Source organism: Ctenocephalides felis, unplaced genomic scaffold, assembly GCF_003426905.1.
Source record: "Ctenocephalides felis isolate EL2017-DRISC unplaced genomic scaffold, ASM342690v1 CF-g0.4_SCAFFOLD_00845, whole genome shotgun sequence".
Lineage (NCBI taxonomy): Eukaryota > Metazoa > Arthropoda > Insecta > Siphonaptera > Pulicidae > Ctenocephalides > Ctenocephalides felis.
In genome coordinates, this window is record NW_020536999.1 from 61380709 (window position 1) to 61406343 (window position 25635).

At 30.9% G+C, this 25635-nt stretch overlaps 1 protein-coding gene across 1 annotated transcript in view; it reads right to left on the minus strand.

The window, feature by feature from the left end:
• LOC113386824 (putative uncharacterized protein DDB_G0282133) overlaps positions 1-25635 on the minus strand; it is a 42305-nt gene that overhangs the window by 12802 nt on the left and 3868 nt on the right. Inside the window, 12 exon segments of the mRNA XM_026624590.1 lie at positions 731-874; positions 1792-2180; positions 3850-4507; positions 5137-5425; positions 5521-5753; positions 5845-6614; positions 7035-7193; positions 7264-7382; positions 7739-7908; positions 7983-8018; positions 8747-9005; positions 12428-12817. Coding sequence (XP_026480375.1) covers positions 731-874; positions 1792-2180; positions 3850-4507; positions 5137-5425; positions 5521-5753; positions 5845-6614; positions 7035-7193; positions 7264-7382; positions 7739-7908; positions 7983-8018; positions 8747-9005; positions 12428-12514 — 3313 coding nt within the window. The 5' untranslated portion in view covers positions 12515-12817.

Sequence of the window (25635 nt, forward strand, 5' to 3'; positions counted from 1 at the left end):
AAAATTTTAAACTATTTGGTAAATAAAGATTTTGCTTTCACTAAAAACTAATCAATGCCATTTCTAATTTATATCTTTGAAACATATTCATAATATTTGTAATTGTATTAATTACAATGCATAAACACGCGCTCGTATGTCCTACAAGACATATTTTATAACTAGTGGGTCTAAGACATATTTTGATAACTCAACGAAAGGTCAAAAAACATCTCACTTTTTCCAAATTGGGACAAAGATTCAGAATGACTTAAAATGTCGATAAAACATAAAAATAGCAATGGTTTTCTTGTGGTAAACTTCTTATGCAAGTTAATTAAAATAATTCATTGTTGCATTCTTTAAATATTATGCTCTAAAATATAAAATTACAAAATTACAATATATACATAACATATATATATATATATATATATATATATATATATATATATATATATATATATATATTGAATATTAAACTGCAAGTTTGAATTCAAAAGAAGTCGTTGAAAATATAATTATAGTTTTTCTAATACTATCAGTAAAATCAAAAAATATTTTCAAGAAGATATTAATAAACATTAACAAATGGATTTAATTTAATTTTTATGTCAACTTTTGACAACTTATTTAAAAACAATTGAGTAAGAAAATATTTGACAATAAAAAATGACTAGAAAGTTTGGTTTCGACTATCTACATTAAATCACCTTAAAAAAAATTGTTATTAAAACATTACAAAACTGACCTGCTCCTCCACCAGACCTTGCAACATTTGATGAGTTGGCATTGCCACTGGAAGCAGTGTTGCTGGTCGAGGTTGTGCCTGATGAGCTTGTAGAGATTCCAATACCTGCACTCAAGGCTTGTTGTTTCAACTTTGTTCTGTCATCTGTGTGAAAAGTAATAAAACAAATTATAAAAGTTGCCTTCACAAAATTAATTTGCATTATTAAATGTAATATTGATTGATAAACAAATAAAATATAATTTCTCAAACTTTATAAAAGATAAGTAAATCTAATTAAAAAAATTACAGAATATAATAAAGTTCATTATGTTCCTGAAAGAAACATTTGATGGCAATGAACTATTTCATTAAAGCAATTGTTAAAAAATTATAAATAAATTGTAAAGGTAATGCACATAGGATAACAAATGTTAATAAAAAGAAAAATGTAACCATTAAAAATAATTTTATTACATTATATTTGCTTTTCCCATGTATGTCCAAATATAGAATAGATAATATTAATTCAATTAGTAATAATTTAATCAGACTAATTTTTTAATGTGTTAATAAATAATGTGTACTATCACAGTCTTCACTTTTCCAATAACAAGAAAAAAATATAATGTATGAATAATAGTTAGATAACATTTATACATTATGAAGATTAAACAATTACTTGCAAATTGTACAAAAATACAATAAAAAATGGCATAAAACAAGATACAAATATTTATTCATTCGACAAATGACAAAAAAAAAATAATAAAGAAAAACAATATAGATGTTGTTACACAAATTGTAATTTTTCTTGAGTAAGATAATATAATTTGTGTGAGCCAGCCATGTCACAAAAATAAGCAGTTATTACCTGAATTTCTTGTTTAAATAACAAATCACTTGCATTAAATATTCAACCAATTTTAAATCTGTTCATAATTACCGTCATTTATACTTTGCCAATTTGAACATCCAAACCACTTTCATACCATAATTTATCAGAAACGCATTTAAAATATTTCTTTTATCCTCTATCTCACTCCAAATTCCATTTTTCCTTCAATTCATCAGTAATCTACCTGAGGTCAATCCTTGGTTGTCTCCACTTGAACTTTCATTTCTTGGTTTATTCATTTCATCGCCACCAAATGTTCTACGAGGGGGTCCATAATCCACATTTTTCATTGCGCCTCTTGAGGTACGATATGCTGAACCTCTACCCCTTCTTGATGGTTCCCCTCGAGGTGCAAAACCCTCTTGATGGCTGGAACCTCTATTGAGCGATGTTTGAGTGTTTGATCTTTCTGCAGGCTGCCTAGGTTCTTGTTTCAGTGAGCCAGAACTGGTAGAACGTTGTTGCATGCCATGGTGTTGATTTTGTGCACTCGATTGTTGTTGCTGAGATTGATGATGATGATTTGAATCTCGACTGAGCTGTTGCTGAAGTTGCTTAGGACTTCGGCGGCCCCTGTTGATAAATTTATGGTCATGAGCATCACAAAGAACTTATTTTAGTATTATTATACAAAAATCAAATAACTTATCATTGAAACAATTTCATGGAAAACTTCAAATATAAATTCATGATTTACTTTTGCGTAAGTTATATAAATGTAGTGAATTATATAACTACTTTCTCTTTGCACCGTTTTTAGAATTAGAAATTATTTCTAATTCACATTTAATTAGTCAGTTTATGTAATTTTAATTTAATTAGTTAGTTATGATTCTCAAAAGTGTTGAAAAATAATTATTATATATTTATTTAAAAACATATTCGAATTACTATCAAAGCAAGTAACAATTTACTGACCTGCTTATATTATAATGATGATTTTATGTAAATATCAATATATTTTCTAAATATTCGATGTAACTCAATCGTCATGTCAATACAAGTAAAATGTTTTTTGAATTATTAAAATCGGACACACCGTTCTCTTAACAACTGAGCTACCGTTTGTGGCACTTTTTGCCCCGTATCTTCGAAACGGCTAGACCTGCCTATGCCAAAAACTAATCAGCACAGTCTCCTTATCAAAAGCAATCGAATGTTTTTTGAATAATTGAAATCGGTTGAACCGTGTTCCCGAAATCGTCGGCGAAAATTTGTATCCGCACGCACACACACACACTAACACATACATCCATTTTTTCTAAGGTATGCCAAAATGTTCAGAAACCTCTGAAACGTAAAGATATATAACAATTTTCATTTTCGATTTTTTTGCGATTACTATAACTAATCCTGAAAAAGCTTAAATAAGTGTAAAAAGAATTTTCTCCAGATTTTTACTCAATTTTAAAAGATCAAAAACTATTTGAAAGATAATAGTTGAGAATAGTGCTGATTATGTTTTAGTAATGATCCGTAATTAATTCTTGAATAAAAGATTTTCGATTTTTATGAAACTTTTTTTGACAATATCATTCGTAAAGATACTAAAACATCAAGGTCCTACGACTAGTCGTTTAATTTTAGAAATAAATATAAGTATGAAAAAATGAACTTTTTTTTGAGGTTTTCAAAAAACTTTAATCATTCTTGATAAACCAAATTCAAAAATTTAAAAGTCATTCAATGTAACTCGATGAAGCACTCACATTGTTTTATTGAGATAATCGGCCGAGCCGATACTTTAAATAAATATAAAAAAAGCAGAATAATTCATCAACGTTTTCGAAAACTTCTGAACCGATTTTGAAAATTCAAAAACCGTTCGAAAGATTTCAGTTGGGATTCGTGATGGTTAGTTTTCGACAAAAATCGGTCAAGCCGAAACGGTCGTAGTTTATCGATACAAAAAAATTGTTAACAAAATCAATTAAACATTATATTGCGCTTTCATTAAAGAATGATGGGTCGCTCTTTTGGGTCAAACAAGATAGTGTTTATGCACCATATTTGATTCAATTACTTACATTACAAGTTCATTTGAAACATATCAAATTAAAATCGTACTATTTATTTTTTTATTAAAAGCAAACTTCATATTTTCAAAATAAAATATTGGAATTTAATCTAAATAGCTAAATCCCAATTATTAATGAATAAATTGATTATTTACATGTATCGATAAAATTTGCATCTTGCCTTAATGCAACAGTTGAATCATAAAAAAATAAAATGTACATACTTTTTCCTGTCATCCTCGTGTTCTTCAGACCCATCTGTCTCGCTCCAAGCATGATCTCCACCGCTATGCCCTCCAACACCTCTAGTACGTCCACCACCGCCTATATTCTTCCTATGTCCCTCCACTCTAGGATTGTTTACTCCACTTTGGTCCTGTCCCCTTCTAAAATTATCAAAATTTCTTCCACCTCGAGAACCCATTTGTCTTGTGCTGACTTTAGGACTCATGCGTTTGTTATTCCCAGAGTCTCTTCCACTTCTATAATCCTCATTGAGTAATTCTTTATCAGTTTTTAAGTCATTGTTCTTACTGATAGAAACTTGAGTAATTTCAATCACTTGTTTATTTGAACTAGTAGTTTCATTCAGTTTATTGTTGTTAGAGTTCTTTAAAGAAACATCAACAGTATGTTTTGTGGAGTCAGGCCAGGATTGTTTATCAGACAATTTTATCATTTCATTGTTATCAGAATCTTTAATAGATTTTCTATCATCTTCTGTTTTGTTATTTCCGTATAACAATTTTTCATTTTCCAAAGGCTCATCAGCCCAAGAAGAGCCAAACTCACGGCAAGACTCGCTGGTTTTCAATTCAGATTTAGGAGGACTACCTTCTAGATTGTGAGAAGAAGTTGTGCTGCTTCTGTCTTCGCTTGATACTAAAACAAAAACATTGATACAATTATCATAGAGTTAAGCAGAAGAAAAGACAGAGAATACATGTATATAGGAGAGTTGTGCATCAGCTTCTGAATCTATGCTGTAAATTCTATAATATTGTATGAATAGAAAATTTTATTTATATTGCTAATTGTGAAAAAAATGGTTTGCAAATTTCCACATGGGATCTAACAAATACCAAGAATCTCTATTGCTATATTTAAATTTCATAAAATCTTTAATACAATTTTATGTAAGTAGTATGTAAATTTTGAACTTCAAATTTTTTTAATAATAATTTGATAAATTTTATTATAATTAATTTTTAATAATATAATTTTGTAATAATATAAAAATTTAACTTTATCATATCTTAATAAAGATAAAAAAATTTAGAATAATGAAATGACATTTTGTCAAAAGTTTTTTAACAAATTTAATAAAAAAAATTGTATTTGACTAATGACATCAAATTATTACTTAAATTTTTTAACATATAAAGAATTATTTTTAATTAGAATAGTGTCTGCATCAACTAGTACATTTTTTATCACACTTATTTGTATTAATTGTAATCCAAATAATATGCTAAAATTAGTGTTTATTTCAAAATAGTTTTCAAAAATACCTGACAATTTCCGTTGTGAGGTATCAGACATACTTCTATTCAAAGAGTGGCCACTTTGTTGCCTCGAAAGATTTTGATATTGCTGCAAATTTGTGCTGGATAAATTATTATTACTTCCACGATGCTGCTGAGCTACATCGTCAGCACTTGGAGCTCTTCTAGACATTGTATTATTGTTACTACCACCACCTGATTGAACGCCACTCATACTTGAGGATTTTGTATATGTCTGTGTAGGAGGATGCACCCAACGAGTATCATATTGTTGTGCAAACGGTACATTATTCACCTGGTAATTAAGATCATTTATCATAGTAATTTTATCCACAATGACTAGTCAACTTCAATTAAATAGCTAAAAAATATGTATAAAAATGCAATTACCTTATCAACGCTTCCGCCCCCTCTCTGACCACCGATATGATTTTTTTCTGCTTGATTGCGAAACCTTGGCGGAAGATCAATTTGGAATTGTTTGGAGAAATTGGGACCACCGCCACCGCCCCCAGAACCTGTACCTCCGCCGCTATCTAAATCCCTCCCAGAAGAGATCGGACCATTGCGATCACGTTCATGTGAATTCATAATGATTCGAGGTTCCGGATCGCGATGATGATCTGAAAAAAAAAGTTTTTACATGTTTGTCTATGTGTTAAACAAATAAATTATGCAACATTGTTAAAAATGAGCATAATATTGATGACACACCTCTATCTCCACCTGCAGATTGTTGCTCTTGAACTGAGGCATTCCATTGTACAAATCCTCTACCGGAAACTGAACTAGGTCCACCATTACCAATCTGAGACATCTGTCTGAACTCGAGACCATCACTGCTGACAGATCCCTGCAACTGATGCATTCCTGAATTCGAGTGTGAATCCTGGTTGCTACTGGAATTTATAGTATTATCTGAAGCCGAATCTTTAACGCCATCTTGTGAAGTAGAGTTCTTTTTTGCACTGATTTTCTGTTCTAGTTCTAACAGTTTTTTATTAGCGGCCATTTTAGTTTCCATGAACTTTCTGTCCTCCTCTTCTCTCCTAAGTTTTGCAAGTTCTTGAGCTCTTTCAATTCGCTCATGAGTTTGTTTCCTCCGTTGTATCCAAATTTCATCATCCTCTAATACGTTTCTTGGCGCATTTCTCTGATGGCCATTCTGACGATAATCTACGTCTCTACTTTGGGTATTTCTTGAACTCCACATTGGACCCCTTGACGCACCGCTCCCTGAATTTGCATTATTACTGTCTTCAATATTCTTTTCAATTGAAGCAGATTTAACTTTTCCGGGTGCTGGAGAAATTTGACGCTGATTGGTTTGTGCGTCATTAGTAATAGTTGAAGGCGGAGGAGCAGATGAAGAATGAGTTATACGGTTGGATTGACTTTGAGAGCTCTCCCTAGAACTTTCACGAATTGGAGCAGGCGATGCGGCAGGTTCAGAACTTTCATCATCAGAAAAGGCAAGTTTTTGACTGTAACAAAAAGAAATTATTTTCCAAAAAATATTAGTAAAAGCATTTACATTTCAAACATAAAACAATTAGGACATGCTTAGAAATATTTTCAACAAGAAGGGCAAATGATGATACAAGTTTGTAATAGATTTTGTTCGCATAGCTGTCAATAACATTTATTCAGAAGAAAAATCATCTTCCAAATATCATAACATCCTTTATAAAATCCAGTCCTTGAAAGATATGTGCCTATTCAAAATAAGAATGTACATATTGTAATAGTAGTCGAAGCAGTTACATTTATGCAAAAAAAATCTATATCTTTCTGATTATTTAGCTCCAGACCACATGGCTTTATATGGTCATTCATTTTATTAAAACAATCTTCTCAAATATGCAACTGACAATAGCAAAATATGAAATTAGAAATGAACTTACTTGTAGTCAATGTCATCATGAGCAGCCCATCCTACATCACGAGCAATGTCTTCCATTTTATCTAAATCCTCTTCTTTTATGATTGGTCTTTGTAAAGGTGCGTCGGACAAATCAATATCGCGCTTAGAGATTGGAGGTCCGCGTCTATTGTCTCGTGACCTGAAGAAGTATTTAATTGGTAAAGTTTATTATTTATATCTTCATAAAATTATATAGCACTAAAACTCACCCTTGTGTTTCATTATAGCTATTTTGCGGTCTGGCTTGGTTTCTAGCCGTGGTCGGAGCTGCGCCGAAGTTCTGAGGGAGACCAAAGTTGCCGGCCGCGCCACCACTGCCTCGATACATCTATGTTAACCATATATATTCTTATTAAAACTATATGATAGTAGAAATGCCAGTAACAAATGAATTCCAAGCCCAAATTAACTCCTAAGATAATTTTTTTCATAATCAAATTCAAATATACGATTCGGTCATTTTTCTGATACTAGTGTGGTCAATACGAAATAAAAGTTTAGCAATCTAATATTTTGTAATATTTTTTTTTATAAAAAATATTAAGTCTGATAAAAGTTTCCAGTATGACAAAGAGCAATAATAAATAAAAAAAGTAGAAAACTTTATCAGTTTTGAAGTTACCAGTAAACCATTTGTTGTCATTTTCAATTGACCTGATTGAATTAATTTTGATTTGAACTTACAAAAGATGGCATGATGGCTTGAAACTGTGGATGCACTTGCTGGAGGGCCGGGCCCCCCATGGGAGCTCCAGCACCTCCAGCGGTGGCTCCGCCAACCGGGGGGCCGGCGAAGTGACGCCACTTACTGGCTGCGGCAACTGCGGTGACACCGCAGGCTGTGCTGCGGCAGGCTTTAAAAATATAATAAACCATGTAATGCAATTTTTGTTTGAATAAGCATTCAATGCGTGCAATAATATAATACTAACATTCTTCGAGTCCGACGCCCATGATCCTTGACCTGCTGCGTTTGGGACTGGCCCGGTAGTTCCTGCTTGCTGTTGCTGTACTTGCTGTTGCTGTTGCGGATCTGTTGTAGCCGCTGAAGTAGATGTAGAGTTGTTAACGATGGTAGTGTTGCTGCTTGTTGTTGTTGCCTCGGCTCTTATCGACGGAAGATTAGCTGGTGGGCGACGGGCCGTCGGCACTTTACCCAGACTCTGCATGCCATGTTTGCGCGGTACGCTGCTCTTCTGCGTCAACTGTTCGACGGTATCACCCTAAATCGATAACATATATTGATATACTGAATGTTATATTCGATAAATTAGTTAACACTTTTTGTCGTGAACTCTATGGAATAATGTACATGATTTACTGATTTTTATTTAACCATTTTATAGAATGATTCTAGACGATCCTAGGGATAATTTGTATAAGGTAGTTCAAGCTGAGGCGGCACGAATATTGGGATTTATAAATATATTTAAAAATATTTTAAATCATAAGAAGTGAAATCATTATTGAACAGAAGGACAATGTGCAGCAAATGATTAATACACAAAGTATTTTTTATAGTAATCTCATTTTATAGTGTAACGTTTAATTCAAAATATTTAGAATTCGATTCTGAAGATAAGTAGATTAACGAGATACGTCTTATCTTTATAACTTTCATTAATATACCTTTACCTCCTTTACCTACGTTGATAAAACATTGTCTAAACTGATGATTATTTGATACTTGACCTGCTGCGTTTGGGACTGGCCCGGTAGTTCCTGCTTGCTGTTGCTGTACTTGCTGTTGCTGTTGCGGATCTGTTGTAGCCGCTGAAGTAGATGTAGAGTTGTTAACGATGGTAGTGTTGCTGCTTGTTGTTGTTGCCTCGGCTCTTATCGACGGAAGATTAGCTGGTGGGCGACGGGCCGTCGGCACTTTACCCAGACTCTGCATGCCATGTTTGCGCGGTACGCTGCTCTTCTGCGTCAACTGTTCGACGGTATCACCCTAAATCGATAACATATATTGATATACTGAATGTTATATTCGATAAATTAGTTAACACTTTTTGTCGTGAACTCTATGGAATAATGTACATGATTTACTGATTTTTATTTAACCAATTTTATAGAATGATTCTAGACGATCCTAGGGATAAATTTGTATAAGGTAGTTCAAGCTGAGGCGGCACGAATATTGGGATTTATAAATATATTTAAAAAAATATTTAATCATAAGAAGTGAAATCATTATTGACAGAAGGACAATGTGCAGCAAATGATTAATACACAAAGTATTTTTTATAGTAATCCTCATTTTATAGTGTAACGTTTAATTCAAAATATTTAAATTCGATTCTGAAGATAAGTAGATTAACGAGATACGTCTTATCTTTATAACTTTCATTAATATACCTTTACCTCCTTTACCTACGTTGATAAAACTTTGTCTAAACTGATGATTATTTGATAATCGAATTCGCTTATCTCATATATTGACTCATTTGTCAAATATTTTGTCATCCTAACTTAATCTTTTTTCTGAACTGCAAGCTGTTACCAAACCAAATGAATCATTACACTAGTTTGAGCGTAAGCATTATTTTCGATATTCTATATACCATCGTACTATAAAAAATGTAATGTGATTAGCCAATTAATGCTATATTTGTTTTCAATATTTGGACAAATAATACATAAGATCTGTGAGGTTTAATTTATCGTCTGAAACTTCTGGTTCATCTGGATTTATATACCTTTATTAAGTTCTAGAGCACTAAGCCATTTGTCATTAACACGTTATGCACGACACATTTTCGATCGCCGAAACGATACCTTCATTCATGACGATATTTGTGCTCTTTAAAATAATTTTTATTTATATCTATTGAAAACAAGCACAAGCAAATAGATGTTTATTATTTTCCAGCATGTATACACATATACATATATTAGTGATGTAACGAATGTTGGATTTTTCACATTCGCGAATGCGAATGCGAAAGCGAGTACTCATCTTCAATATTCGCGAATGTTAAATTTCAAATAAAGCGCGCAAAATGTTTGACATTTCAAATGTAAAAAGATAGCAACACATTTTTACCACTCTAATGTAGCTCAAGATGAACTTGCTAATCTACAAGAAACACGGGTCAAATCGAAATTTTTCAAAAATCCTTCAACCAAATATCAGCTCGTGAAAAATATTTTGGATTTAATTGGAAATGAGGACTTAAGCTTTCCTTCATGTTCAAATTCAAAGCGTTCTAAAATGACTAATCAGGTTAAGGAAAACTTTGGCTCCAGTGCCAGTCTTTCAGAAAAATCTGTATCACTAAAAGAAACTATGAAAATGATGATGGACTCAAGTAAAGCGAGGAAAAATTAGAAAATGAAATTCCTAATACTGTAGAAGTTTTAATTAAAAAAAATATTAATGAATATGTATTGGATATATATATATATAAAATTCTTTCTTCTGTAGCCAGAGAATATTTGGTAACTCCACCCACAAGTGAAAGAGTTTTCAGTGGAGCTTGACTTCTTTACACACCTCATCGAAACAGGCTGCACGGAGAAAGAGCTTCAAAACTTTTATTTTTAAAATTTAACATTCCTTTACTTCAATTTAATTACTACGAATTTAAAGTTGCAGCGAGTTTAAATATTTTAATAGTCAACTGTGTCAACTTGTTATTAGCAAAACTATAATTGTGTAGTTTATATTTCATTATTTTTAATTCATAAAAAAAGAAAATTAGTGAAAAAATGTGCAATTGAAACCAAATGTTAACATTATGAATATTAGAACTTTACTTTTGTTTTAAATAGAAATAAATATTTTTTTTTAAAAAAAAAGGTTATTTACAAATAGTCAAGTATTCATTATTTGGTTTTTTAAGTTTATATTTCATCATATTTAATTCTTAGAAAATATATAGTGAAATGGAAAAATAAATAAGTATGATTAAATAAAAATATATAAATCTTATCAGTTGTGTTATCATTTCATATGCAACTATATAATAATTTCCTTTTTGTTTGTTAAATACATTCGCTAAATATTCGCATCGTTTTTTGCAAATAGGAATGCAAATGCGAATATCGAAAAATATGCGAATACGTACCTACCAAGTAATACTAAATAATGTTTCCAAATTTATCTCCTCTGAACAAAACTAATTCTGACCTTACTAACTTTGCCAACACTTCCTAGTTTAACTTCAGCCTTGATACCCGAGCTTTACCTACCCATGCATAGCAAATTTTGAATAAACCCTAAATATTTTTTATTTTAGTTATTTGAGTTATTAGTATAACTACCTAGTAATACTAAATAACATTTCCAATTTTTTTCTCCTAATTCTAACCATACAAACCTAGCCTAACATTACTAGTTTCAACTCCGACCATTTTCTACCTACCCGCCCATAACAATCCTGGAATGACCCTTAAAAATCTCTCAAAACACGTGTTGGCGTTTATACATGCCTCGGTACTTGCAAAGTACAGAAGTCGTGGCAGAAATTACATAATTCTACTTACATTTTTGTTCAATAAAACTATCATTTTTCTGTTTACATCATACAAAAAATTATAAAAAATGCATAGTGTTGACAAGTTAGTTGTATAAATGTTAGTGCCAATCTCTAGTGCTGTGTACACCTCTCTATATGTAACCAATCCAACATAATGTAAGTCCACTTGTATTTTATATGTATTATCCATCTTCATAAATATTTTGTTTGCTTTACATATATACGAGTTTACATATATTGTATGTTTATATATATATATATATATATATATATATATATATATATTTTTACCTATATTTTTTAATTATTTATTTAATTCTAGTCTCTACTACCTTTCCTATCTTTTATATTTGGTTTGTTGTTAAGTGTTGCTGTTTGTTAATTTTTCTCTTATTGTATAGTTCCTTTACCAATCCACATATATTATAATTACCTAGATATACTAATTTTCATACTGTTTTTAGATCCACTGATGATGACATTAAATTGAATGTCGAAACGTTTGGAAATAAAGATTATTTTATAAATCTTTGGCTTTTCTTTGTTTGATGTATCGCCCTCAAGAACTCACTCATATATATATATATATATATATATATATATATATATATATATATATATATATATATTCATTCAAACTCTAATTTAAAAAATGATTGATATATTTGTAGATTACTATAAAAAATATTTTTGTCAATCAAAACTGAAACATTCTTATTATTACACAAGAAAAATTAAATACCATAATACAAATGATAAACAGAACAATTACATGGACATGACAAACATTTGTAGATCAGTAGATGCACAAAGACCGTGGACCACCGGTGATCCGCGCCGGATGGAACGTGTTATTAATAAACAAATATAGATTTAAAGTGTTTCAACTTACCCTGCTTGTGCAGTATAGATTATTGATGTCCAGCGATTGGAACCGGGATTTGGGCTGGCGTTCAGCCTTGCTTCCCAGAGCAGACATGCTGCCCCACCATCCACATGAGAGGCGATCTCAGCCTGCTATCACACACACTCGCAAACGAGAATTCAGTTCAAATCTACGATTTATTTTGGAAGTTGCGAATCGACCACGCTGACCAAACTCGAAGCGACTCGACTCGATTGTTTCGAGTTGAGTTTTTGCGTTGATCGGATGACGATTTATGGGTGGGTATTGGAAATTCCTCTTCTGTCAAAATCTAACTTGGTTATGAAGCGGTCAGTGGTTCTGAAGAAATAAGTCTTGTTTTTCTCTCTAGTTACAATACTGAATTTATCGAAATGCCTGTAAGAGATGTAAAATGAAAATGTGAGTTTGGCAAGTTAACTAGGAAAAGGAAAATATAAAATAATGGTTGCATCTAAAAGTGATAAACCTAATTGAATATTTTTTAAACAAATTATAACTTTTTTAATAATTTCTCATAAAACACACACGCACATCATAGGCAGGATTTTATTTAAGTTTCACAGCAGATAGTATTTGCAAATTGGCCAGGAGTTTTTGAATAAATCAGACCTATACTAATCTTAATATTTTTCTCTGTCTAGTGTTATTTTACAAATTTCCAGTGGATAATTTGTATTACCATAGATAATAGTTTAGCCCAATAAATGAACAAAACATTTGGAGTCAAAAATATGAAAAATTCTAGCTTTTGATACAGATAAAAGTTTTCATCTTTGTTGAGCTGCTAAACCCTCAACAAACGGTTAAACAAAAATTTCGTTTCATATACACCATTCATGTATTCAAAAATCCTCACACGGTGTTACTGGAAAAATCATTAAATAAAAACTATTAAAAAAAATAACTTAAAAGATATAAATAATTTAAAAAAATAACTTGAAAAAATCAAAAGGAAGCAATATATTTTCATTTTCGTAGTAAAATATTATAGTGAATTAGAAGATAATGTCAATTTTTGAGGCCAATGTGTGCTAAAAAAAAATTGGTAATAACTCAACTAAGCAGATTCCTATAACAAAGTCAGGGCTTAAGGGGGTATTCTACTGTAGAATTTTGAAAAAATCGAAAAAAAATTTTCTTTATATTTTCAAAGTTTAGTTATTCAGAAATATGTCATTAAAAGGATTTTTCAAAATTACAATTATTTCCTGAGTTATATCCGTTTTAGTGAGCTGGCGGTAAGGATATCTCAAGTTCTAATGAACCGATTTACTTCAAATTTGGAGAGGATCTTCTCTATACATCGCTTTATCGCATGGACCTTTCCCAAAACTATAACTTTTCTTTTAGTATTTTTAAAAAATTCGGAATTGTTAAAAAAAACATGAAAAAAAAATTTTTTTTTTCAAACTGCCGCCATTCGAACAAAAATATTTATTTTAACTTATCCAAGGGTTCATACGATAGCGGCATCTATAATAATTAAGAATCCATCTATTTTTTATGTTTCGGATCACCAGGAGGGTTGGAATCATGCACGCCAGGACACCCTCTTTTTTTTTGAGCCCCCACTTTGACTGCTCATAACTTTGTGAATTCTAATTTTTTTTCTTTAATAATTTTTTTATGTAATAATAAAATATCAATAAACAAATGATAAAAAAAATGATCGTAAAAATATTATTTGTTTCCTTTATACCGTACTTCAAAAACCGGGCAAAATTCATGCTTCTACAGTAGAATACCCCCTTAATAGGTAACTTTCACCTTTATTTAAACAATATTTTAGGATGGTATCACACATAAATCTTCATATCGATCTAATTCGATTTCCATAGTAAATATTTTTGCATAAATTGTTTGCGTCTTCTGGTTTGCACAGACTGTTCACAAAACCAGATACTAAAAAATCGTTTTGTATATGTTTAAAACAAGCTGCTGATCGAATCCATTTCACAAACGCCAATATTTATTTTCTAGGAAATGATGGTGCACTAATGCACATTATTTAAATGGAACAAGTAAGCCATAGCAAAGAAAATCAATATATAAATTTCTATTGATAAATGAAGCAAATAGTTATTGATTCAATTCATTTATATAAAATAATTTCGAGAATTAAAGTGCAAGTATATTGGTAAACTCAGACATAATGCACACATCTAATGACTATTGTATAGTTGTTTCGAAGTAAACTTGTGAAGCACGCGAACGCTTCATCTGAAATAGTAAAAAGACTCAATTTGACCAAAGACTAACTATCGGTAAAATTAATACCATGTTAAACTTATACTAGTGTATAAAATATAACTATTCAAGCCAAAGGCAGTGTATACACCAAGAGTTTTTTGGTATATAACATTAAACCAAAGCATTACATTTTCATTGTTAATTTTAATTAATTTAAATTTAGTTAACTAGTGCGTATGGCATCGTGCCTTGAGGCAAATTGCTGAAATTTCCCGTACCAAAGATTGAAATTTAAAAAAAAAAAGATTAAATATGTTTTAAACTAGGAAAAAATTAGATTTTTGAGAAATTTTAAATTTTTGGAAAAAAATTACTTTTTTGGAAAAAAAACTTTTGAAAAAAAATTTTTTTTTTTTTAGTTTAGAAATATTTCGGAAATTTTGAACTTTTTTCAAAGCAATCGCACTGCTTTAGCTGCATAGAGACGCAATATCGAAGCGCGTAAGCGCCGCGTCGCCGTCTAACAGACAAACTATGTTATGAAACCAATAGAAATGTAAACAAAATTGATACACATTATTAAAATCTCCATAAAATATCTGATAATTTGATGTGCATATGTCTAATAATAATTTTAGATCTCAAAAACATTTTTTTTTTACATTTTTTACTAGATCTCCGAAACCGCTAAACCTGCCTTCCTTAAATTTAATCAGTTCTTCATCTCGTCAATACAAGTAAAATGTTTTTTGAATTATTAAAATCGGACGCTCCGTTCTCTTAATAACTGAGTACCCGTTTTTGGCACTTTCTGCCCCGTATCTTTGAAACGGCTAGACCTGCCCGAGCCGAAAACTAATCAGCACGTCTCCTTATTAATAGGAATCGAATGTTTCTTGAATAATTGAAATCTGTTGAACCGTGTTCCCGAAATCGTCGACGAAAATTTGTATCCGCACACACGCACACACACACACACATACACAGATCCATTTTTTCTAAGGTATGCCAAAACGTTCAGAAACCTCATTTTCGATTTTTTTGCGATTACTCTAACCTGCCTGTTCATAATACTTGTTTTTGATCTTATGTAAGTAAACTGGACCTTAAAGCGCAATTTTATTTAGTAATTTTGGCTCATCACAAACTTGTATGCTATAAAATTATCATCGTATATACGCACAAGATAACATTTCGCTATTTTATTAGCATATTAAATAATAAAAAATTAAAACAATATCAAAATATCGATTAATTAAACTATGGTAACACAACAATTTTATTGGTGAGAAAAAATTTCTCAAATGTATATTTAGAAACATTCGCAGTTAAATATCATTATAAAACATACCCGAGTATGTTATGAAACGATTTCAAGTTTTAATGAATACGATATATAGAACAATGTGCATGAACCATGATAGCAGAGAAAGCTCAATTAAAAAGACGTCCATATCGCTAATTAGCTTATCACTAACAATTGTAGGTGGCTGGCTACGTTCTGAGAAATGAATATAGATTTGTCATGACTTTAAATAAATGATCATTTAGATCATTAGCAACATCACATTTTTTGAAGCAGAAATTATGTTCGTTATAACACCGATTATTAAAAAATTTAGTTAGCTCGAACTCCTCATTAAGATATAAGATATCTTTGACGCATTTTCTGCCTTTGACATTTCCATTTTAACATATACTATTTTTTATTTATTAACTTCCCGTAGGGCAAGTTATAGTAATCGCAAAAAAATCAAAAATGAAAATTTTTGCATTTGTCGACGTTTTGAAGGTTTCTGAACATTTTGGCATACCTTAGAAAAAATGTATGTATGTGTGTGTGTGTGTACGCGTGTGCGCGCGTGTGTGTGTTCGGATACAAATTTTTGTCGACGATTTCGGGAACACCGATCAACCGATTTGAATAATTCAAAAAACATTCGATTCATATTGATAAGGAGACGTGCTGATTAGTTTTTGTCGAAGGTAGGTCTAGCCGTTCCGAAGATACGGGGCAAAAAGTGCCAAAAACGGTAACTCAGTTTTTAAGAGAACGGAGCGTCCGATTTTAATAATTCAAAAAACATTTTACTTGTATTGACAAGATAAAAAATTGATCAAATTTTCATAAAGGCAGGTCTAGCGGTTTCGGAGATCTAATAAAAAAAGTAAAAAAAAGCCATTGGGCGGTCAAAAATGATCATTAGACATATGCACATCAAATTATCAGATATTTTATAGAGATTTTAACAGTAAGTATAAATTCTGTATGCATTCCTATGGGTTCCTTACCAATGTTTATTCGTTAGACGGCAACGCGGCGCTTACGCGCTTTAGCATTTTGTCTCTATGCAGTTAAAGCAGTACGATTGCTTTGAAAAAAAGTTCAGAATTTCCAAAATATATCAAAATAAAGAAAACATTTTTTTTTAGTTTCTCAAAAATCTAATTTTTTCGAAGTCATTTTTTTTTCAAAAATGTTAATCGTTTTTTAAAAAATAATATTTGGTACGGGAAGTTCCAGCAATTTGTCTTAAGGCTAGATGCCATGCGCCCCACTAGTTTCAATAACAATTAGAACTATTCAACTACTTGTCCTATAACTTGTTTGTTGGACGACTTAAGGGGGTATTATACTGTAGAATTTTGAAAAAAATTTTTTTTCATATTTTCAAATTTTAGTTATTCAAAAATATGTCATTAAAAGGAAACTGCAAAACTTTGAACGCGTTTTTCTCGGAACTACTTTTTTCGAGCTGGCGGTAAGGATATCTCGAGTTCTAATGAACCGATTTACTTCAAATTTGCAGAGGCGTGAACCTTGCCCAGAACTATAACTTTTCATTTAGTATTTTTAAAAAATTCGGAATTGTTTAAAAAACATGAAAAAAATTTTTTTTTTTCAAACTGCCGCCATTCAAACAAAAATTTTTGTTTTTACTTATCCAAGGGTCATACGATAGCGGCATAAGAATCCATCTATTTTTTATGATTAACATCACCAGGAGGGTTGGAATCATGCACGCCAGGACACCCTCATTTTTTTTGAGCCCCCACTTTGACTGCTCATAACTTTGCGAATTTTAATTTTTTTTCTTTAATAATTTTTTTATGTAATAATAAAATATCAATAAACAAATGATAAAAAAAAATCGATAGTAAAAATATTATTTGTTTCCTTTATACAGCGCTTCAAAAACCGGGCGAAATTCATGCCTCTACAGTAGAATACCCCCTTAATCTACTATTTCACTACAGCTACAGTCTTGGTGATAGTAGTCACAAACTGCCAAAAAGCTAAGTCTTTGCTGTGCGATCAAGCGTTTTACACATAAAACGTAACCTCCAAAAGGTTCAAACGTCATAGTTTTAACTTTGGTTAGACTTCACATGTTTTATGAAAGAGGCATCAGAAAGCTGCTCTTATGATAAAACTTTTATTTGACATTTGTGACTTAGAGGTTTTATGTATAAAATTCCTTATAGCACAGCAAATACAAAGCTTTTCAACAGTTCGTGACTACCAACTCGTACGATTATAAACCCGTTACATATCATTTCTATTTTATAGAAGAATTGAAAGACTATTTTCATTTAAGATCACAACTGGAAATCTGGTATCATACTGCCCGATATCGAGCTAACCGAGGTTGAGGGATTAGTCAACGTTCTTCACCATTACTCCACGTCGTGCATGTAATAAAAGGAATTACTTTAACAGAAATGCGTAATAATACATCGGAAAGTGATAAGCTCGCATTAAATGAAACGATGAACACAAAATGATAAACAGCAATAAACAGTTATGAGTTTATATATACTCAATATCACAAGGATATGAACAATTTTCATTAGAAATAGTTAAGAGTAAAAAAAAAACACATAATTTCCCACATAACTTTTTTTTGATATTTGAAATTTTCGTAAATAATTTCTAAATTTTACATCAAGTAGACATAATTTCTAGCCCGTTGAAACTAAGTACACAGTTCGATCCCTATTTCCCAATCATACTAATTCCAATAACGGCGTTATCCAATATCGTTTAAAAATATAAAGAATATGATATAATATGGTATAATCCCAATAAAGAATATAGCCCATTGAAACACTGCAGTATCGAAAAATAAGTCAACTTGGTCCTGAACTAACCCAATTCACAGAGCATACCTAACCTAGAAGCACGAATTCATAATTTCAACCAAAAATATCTATAAAAACTTTGGAATATCATGATGAAAAAACGTGGAAAACAGTAGACTAATCCTGTTTCGTGATCATTGAATAATTTTATAAAATTATTTTTAACTTCCCGTAGGATTAGTAAGTTATTGTAATGGGCCGAAAATCGGAATTGAAAATTTTTACATTTCTCGACGTTTTGAAGGTTTCTGAACATTTTGGCATACCTCAGAAAAATGGATGTGTGTGTGTGTGTATGTATGTATGAATACAATTTTTCGTCCACGTTTTCTGGCGTATGGATCAATCGATTTGAATGGTTCAAAAACATTCGATTCCTATTGATAAGGAGATGTGCTGATTAGTTTTTGGCAAAGGCAGGTCCAGCAGTTACGGAGATAAAGAGCAAAGAGTGCAGAAAATAGAAATCGAGTTTTTGAGAGAACGTATCATCCGATTTGGATGATCTAAAAACATTCAATTAGTAATGATTGGGAGAAGTGGTTATTAGTTTTTCGCAAAGGCAGGCCCAGCCATTTCGAAGATATGGAGCTAAATGTACAAAAAATGGCAGTTTTTGAGAGAACTAAGCGTCCGATTTAATTGATTCAAAGAACTTTCTGCTTGCCTTAACAAAATAATTGATTTTGGAAAAAAAAATGTTTCAACTTTTTTTTTTTTAATTTTTTGTATATCGAAAATAATTAAGATTTTATTTTTAATTCTGACTATTGTTCTAATATACTTTACAAATAATTTCAACTTTGCAATTCAGTTTATATAATTCTTATAAATATTAGACAATGTTACAATATTTATATTAATCTATTTGAAAACATTCAGTATTCCTCGAACATTTCGTTACGGTACGGGAAGTTCCAGCAATTTGCCTTAAGGCACGATGCCACCCACCCCACTAGCCCTTTCATTATACTGGAAAGATACACCCTCAATGAACAAACTCGACCTTCACTTTTTCTGTATATTTTCTGTTACGCTTGTTCGATTCTGCACATTATTATTTAAAATCATTAACAATTAAAAAAAACTTATTATAGAACGCTATTTATATATATCGAGTGGTTCTAGAATCATACAAATGAATTCACGCATCGATTTATTGCAAATCCAGTAATTAGAACGTACTCAATGACTAATAAAAGAAAGTGATATATTAAATGAAAAACGCAGCTATGTACAGGCAGCTAGAAATAAAAAGGCAAGCTGTCTTTTTATGCACTTGTCTGTTCAATTATTTAGTAACTTCCAGTAAGGTAAGTTACAGTAATCGCAAAAAATGGATAATTTTTTTTAACATATCTATATGTTTCAAACTGGCAGTCGTTTTGGGGATGCAAAGAGTGCATAACTGGCAGTTTTTGAGAGAAGAGAGTATCCGATTCTAATGACTCAAACAAATTTTACTTGTATTCACGGAGAATGCAGGTCCATCGGGTTCAGAGTTGCAGGGAAAATAGTAAAAAAAATTATACAGATATAGAAATGTTGATACACAGATGTCGGGCAGACAGGTATACAGATAGACAGGCGAACATGTAGACAAGTAGACAAATAGGAAGGTAGAACATGTAGAAAACATGTAGACAGATAGAAATTCAGACAGATGAACGCGTGGACAGGCAGTAGGTACAGAAGTAGACAAATGTACAACTTAGACAGGTAGTCACTTAAGGGGTTTCAAAAATTTCATTTTGAAAAATCGATTTTTATTTTTTTCCATTTTCATTATGTGTAATATCTTGAAAATTTCAAGTTGATCCGATGATTACTTTTTGAGTTATTGGACTCTTAGCAGCGCGTTGACGCAAGTAAAGAGCTCGATACTTATACTCAAGATTATTCTCCCTCACCTCCTGATGTTTTAAAAGAGTAGTTCAAGATTGAATCCATAATCAGAGAAAATTAAAAGCTTCGACCAACTAGTGTAAAAAAAATATGCCTAAAAACCGTGATAACTAGTTCTACTATCGTAGAAATTGCTGATTTCATATACATAATCATTAATATTGATTATGGATACCCTAGGACATAATTGTGGGTATGAATCCCATTGGTATGCTGAAAAATTGGATATTGCACGTGTGAAAGTTGCAGATCAGCGCGCCAACGAAAACACCTCGAAAGGCCAAAATGCTTCGTAGGCAACAGCAAATGGAAATTTTGGAAACTTGCACAATGACTGATGAACTATTATATGGCCCAGAAATAGATGACTCGGTTTAAGTAATTCAACAATTCGAATTTCTGTACGTAAATCCAATGTGAAACTTTAAACGCGTTTTTCTCAAAACTATGTTTCTTGAACCGGTGACCACTGTAACTCAAAAACCGCTTAGTAAATTTTAATGAAATTTATACAGCTTTTAGAATACATAATAAACTCGGGCCTGATCAAAGGATTTTTATTTTTTCAAAAATTTCAATTTTTTAAGACCATTTAACTGTTAATTTTTTACCCAAAAATCTAGAAATTTTGTTTCTGATGCTGCCATTTTGTTAATTTTTGCAAAAAAAAAAGAAAACCTTCGATCAGGCCCAGGATTATCTATTTATAAAACTATTTTTTTATTTGATTGATTTTAGATGAATCAAGAAGGAGTTATGATGGTCACCGCCAGGACCGTTTTTTGAAACAGGGTCAACAAAAACAGCTATAACTTTGGGATTTTTTTTTTCTGAAATGTTTGTTACTTCAAGTCAAAACATTGTATAATAATGGCGTATTAATATTTTTGTAAAAAAACATTGTTTAATATCAAAAAAAAATACTGAAAATTCTCATTTTTTCGTACCTCAAAGTACCCCTTACACCTTAAACAGATGAACAAATAAACTATTAGGCAGGTAGATCATATACAAATCAAATATTTATTGATTAAATCGATTATTTACACATGTCGGGAAGTTCATGCAACTTGCCTCATTGTTAGTCCAAAATACCACTTACTTAGTTAAATTTATACATGATTACAGCGATATGATATCTTTGACGCATTTTCTGCCTTTGACATTTCCATTTTAACATATACTATTTTTTATTTATTAACTTCCCGTAGGGCAAGTTATAGTAATCGCAAAAAAATCAAAAATGAAAATTTTTGCATTTGTCGACGTTTTGAAGGTTTCTGAACATTTTGGCATACCTTAGAAAAAATGTATGTATGTGTGTGTGTGTGTACGCGTGTGCGCGCGTGTGTGTGTTCGGATACAAATTTTTGTCGACGATTTCGGGAACACCGATCAACCGATTTGAATAATTCAAAAAACATTCGATTCATATTGATAAGGAGACGTGCTGATTAGTTTTTGGCGAAGGCAGGTCTAGCCGTTCCGAAGATACGGGGCAAAAAGTGCCAAAAACGGTAACTCAGTTTTTAAGAGAATGGAGCGTCCGATTTTAATAATTCAAAAAACATTTTACTTGTATTGACAAGATAAAAAATTGATCAAATTTTCATAAAGGCAGGTCTAGCGGTTTCGGAGATCTAATAAAAAAAAGTAAAAAAAAGCCATTGGGCGGTCAAAAATGATCATTAGACATATGCACATCAAATTATCAGATATTTTATAGAGATTTTAACAATAAGTATAAATTCTGTACGTAAATCCAATGTGAAACTTTAAACGCGTTTTTCTCAAAACTATGTTTCTTGAACCGGTGACCACTGTAACTCAAAAACCGCTTAGTAAATTTTAATGAAATTTATACAGCTTTTAGAATACATAATAAACTCGGGCCTGATCAAAGGATTTTTATTTTTTCAAAAATTTCAATTTTTTAAGACCATTTAACTGTTAATTTTTTACCCAAAAATCTAGAAATTTTGTTTCTGATGCTGCCATTTTGTTAATTTTTGCAAAAAAAAAGAAAACCTTCGATCAGGCCCAGGATTATCTATTTATAAAACTATTTTTTTATTTGATTGATTTTAGATGAATCAAGAAGGAGTTATGATGGTCACCGCCAGGACCGTTTTTTGAAACAGGGTCAACAAAAACAGCTATAACTTTGGGATTTTTTTTTCTGAAATGTTTGTTACTTCAAGTCAAAACATTGTATAATAATGGCGTATTAATATTTTTGTAAAAAAACATTGTTTAATATCAAAAAAAAATACTGAAAATTCTCATTTTTTCGTACCTCAAAGTACCCCTTACACCTTAAACAGATGAACAAATAAACTATTAGGCAGGTAGATCATATACAAATCAAATATTTATTGATTAAATCGATTATTTACACATGTCGGGAAGTTCATGCAACTTGCCTCATTGTTAGTCCAAAATACCACTTACTTAGTTAAATTTATACATGATTACAGCGATATGATAATTCCAGTGAACTTTTATTTGTATATACCTTAACACAAAGTAATATTTCAAGAGCATCGCTTTTCATCAATTGATACAACTTCTGGTAATATACAAAAATTATTTAATTCTGTATGGATATGCTCCAGAAATTAACAAACACGTTTCAGGCATAAAATGCAATCTTCCAGCCATGACAAATGACTCTTGAACGAATTAAAGTTAGAGAAGACACGGTACGATAGAAATTAAAGAGCATCATTAAAATTAAATTGATGTCGCAATGATCAATAATAAATAGATTGTTTTAATGAATATTTTCACAACTGACAATAAATTGCTAGGTCAATTTTAAGCGATTAATAAATAAAAATTTGGTATATAAGCTTCTACTGATAGGTTTGTACGCAACTTCTCTGAACAGTGCAAAACTTAGTTTATGCATAAAATTTTTGTATTATACTAGAAAATGCAAGTGATGAAGAATTGCACAATTAAGAAGAAAACTAAAATAATTAAACACAAGGCAATATTTTGAACTATAAAACTATTTTCTGGGACAAAGAATTCTTTGTCTAATAAACATAAAAACTCAGGTATTAAGATACGTAGATTTTGATGGTAATATATACCATACGAATCATTTGGACAAGAAGCTTAAAATATGTAAATATTTGAATGATTATTCAAACACTATGTTGCAAAAACTTCAAATAAATTTACTAAATTATAATTATCTTTCAGGTAAACTAAGTATTTCGAATCAATAAGTTCCTTGATATAAACAATTCAAAAATTAAAATAATGTATAAATTAAACAAGCTGCACAGGCAAATTTTATTGTCGCCTAAACTATTTGGGTATTATTATCAAAGCATACAAATTTTCTTCCAATTTGGCTTTTAACATAATGAACTAAACAAGATAAAATCAATAATTAATTTCACAAATGATTAACTATTTCGCACAACGCAGTTCAACAAAACATGATATATGTCTATATGTAAATTAACAACAAATCGTACTACGCATACAAATTATTAAAATCCATTTATTATATTATGGAGAATTTAATAATTTATATGTTAATTTGGAACAAATACTCTGCCATAGAAGAGTAAACGTTTGTAAATATTCAGGAGTTGGAAAATTGAAATACAAAACTTTATCAGATTTTCCCTAAACTATGGTCATCGTGATAATTCTTCTGAACACCACTGACAGAGTGTAGAGTTGGAGTCTTCAAAAAATTTTGTTCTTTTTTAAATTAAATTTTTAAAATATGGCAAGACCAAACGTTACCCAAAAGTTCCATTACAAATTTATAACATAAATCCAACTTATACTAATAACAATAAAAATATTAATTACTGCAAAGACTTCATGTAGAATATGTTGAAATTATTGTCGAAAGTTGCATAAAACAGACTACGATAATTTTTTATAGATGGTATACGACAATGCATTACTATAAGTTTCTATATACTACATTACTTTTATTGATGTTTGTTAAAATTCTTTAACTTTCAATCTTTCAATTCTTCCAAATCATCTTTTGACTTATCGACCAATCTTCGACAGATCTTCCAAATTTTCTCGAGATACTAAAAAAATATCTTTTGAGAGTATTTTTGAAACTGTTATATTGATCGATACAGGTCAAGCATTTGATAAGGTTTGACATGAAGAACTTCTTCATCCTATTTAAACAATAGACTTATATTACAATAGAATTTCAAACAAAAAATTGTTGTTCAGAACCAAACATTATGAAGGCTGGGGTTCCGCAGGCAAGGGTGTTGGGTCCATTTCTGTATTTGCTCTTTACAAATGATTTTTCGACCAGACAAACAACAACTGCCACGCTTGCAGATGAAGTTGCATCAGTTCTTGCATTTGATGAAAATCCAAAGACAGCGTCTATGAAGCTGCAACAACTTTTAAATCTAATTGAAGAATGGGCAAAAAATTTGAAAATAAAAAACAAACCACCAAAACCTAACCATATTACTTGTACATCCGGAAAGTAACGTTTAAAAGAATTATTTTGGCTCATAGGAAGGAACTCCAAACTATCTCTGGTTAATAAGGTCTTAATATATGAAACCATTATTAAACCAATTTGGACCTATAGCATTGAACTATGGGGATGTGACAGCAAATCTAATATAGTTATGATGCAAAGAATTGAATCCAAAACTCTTCTAGAAACGTGCTATGCTGCTCCATAGTATGTTTCAAACCACACTATTCACAATGATTTGAACATACCTTATATTAAACATTTTATCAAAGACAAAAGCCAGAAAATTGAAAACCATTCAAACGACGAATTATTGTAACCCTTTCTGCATGCGCCAACAAGCAGAAGACTTAAAAGAAACTGGCCAACAGATCTACTTGAATAGATTTAATTTTTTTGTAAATGATCACTCAATGGAGTGATTTTTATTATTATTAGTATTATCGTCATTATTATTGTTATTAGT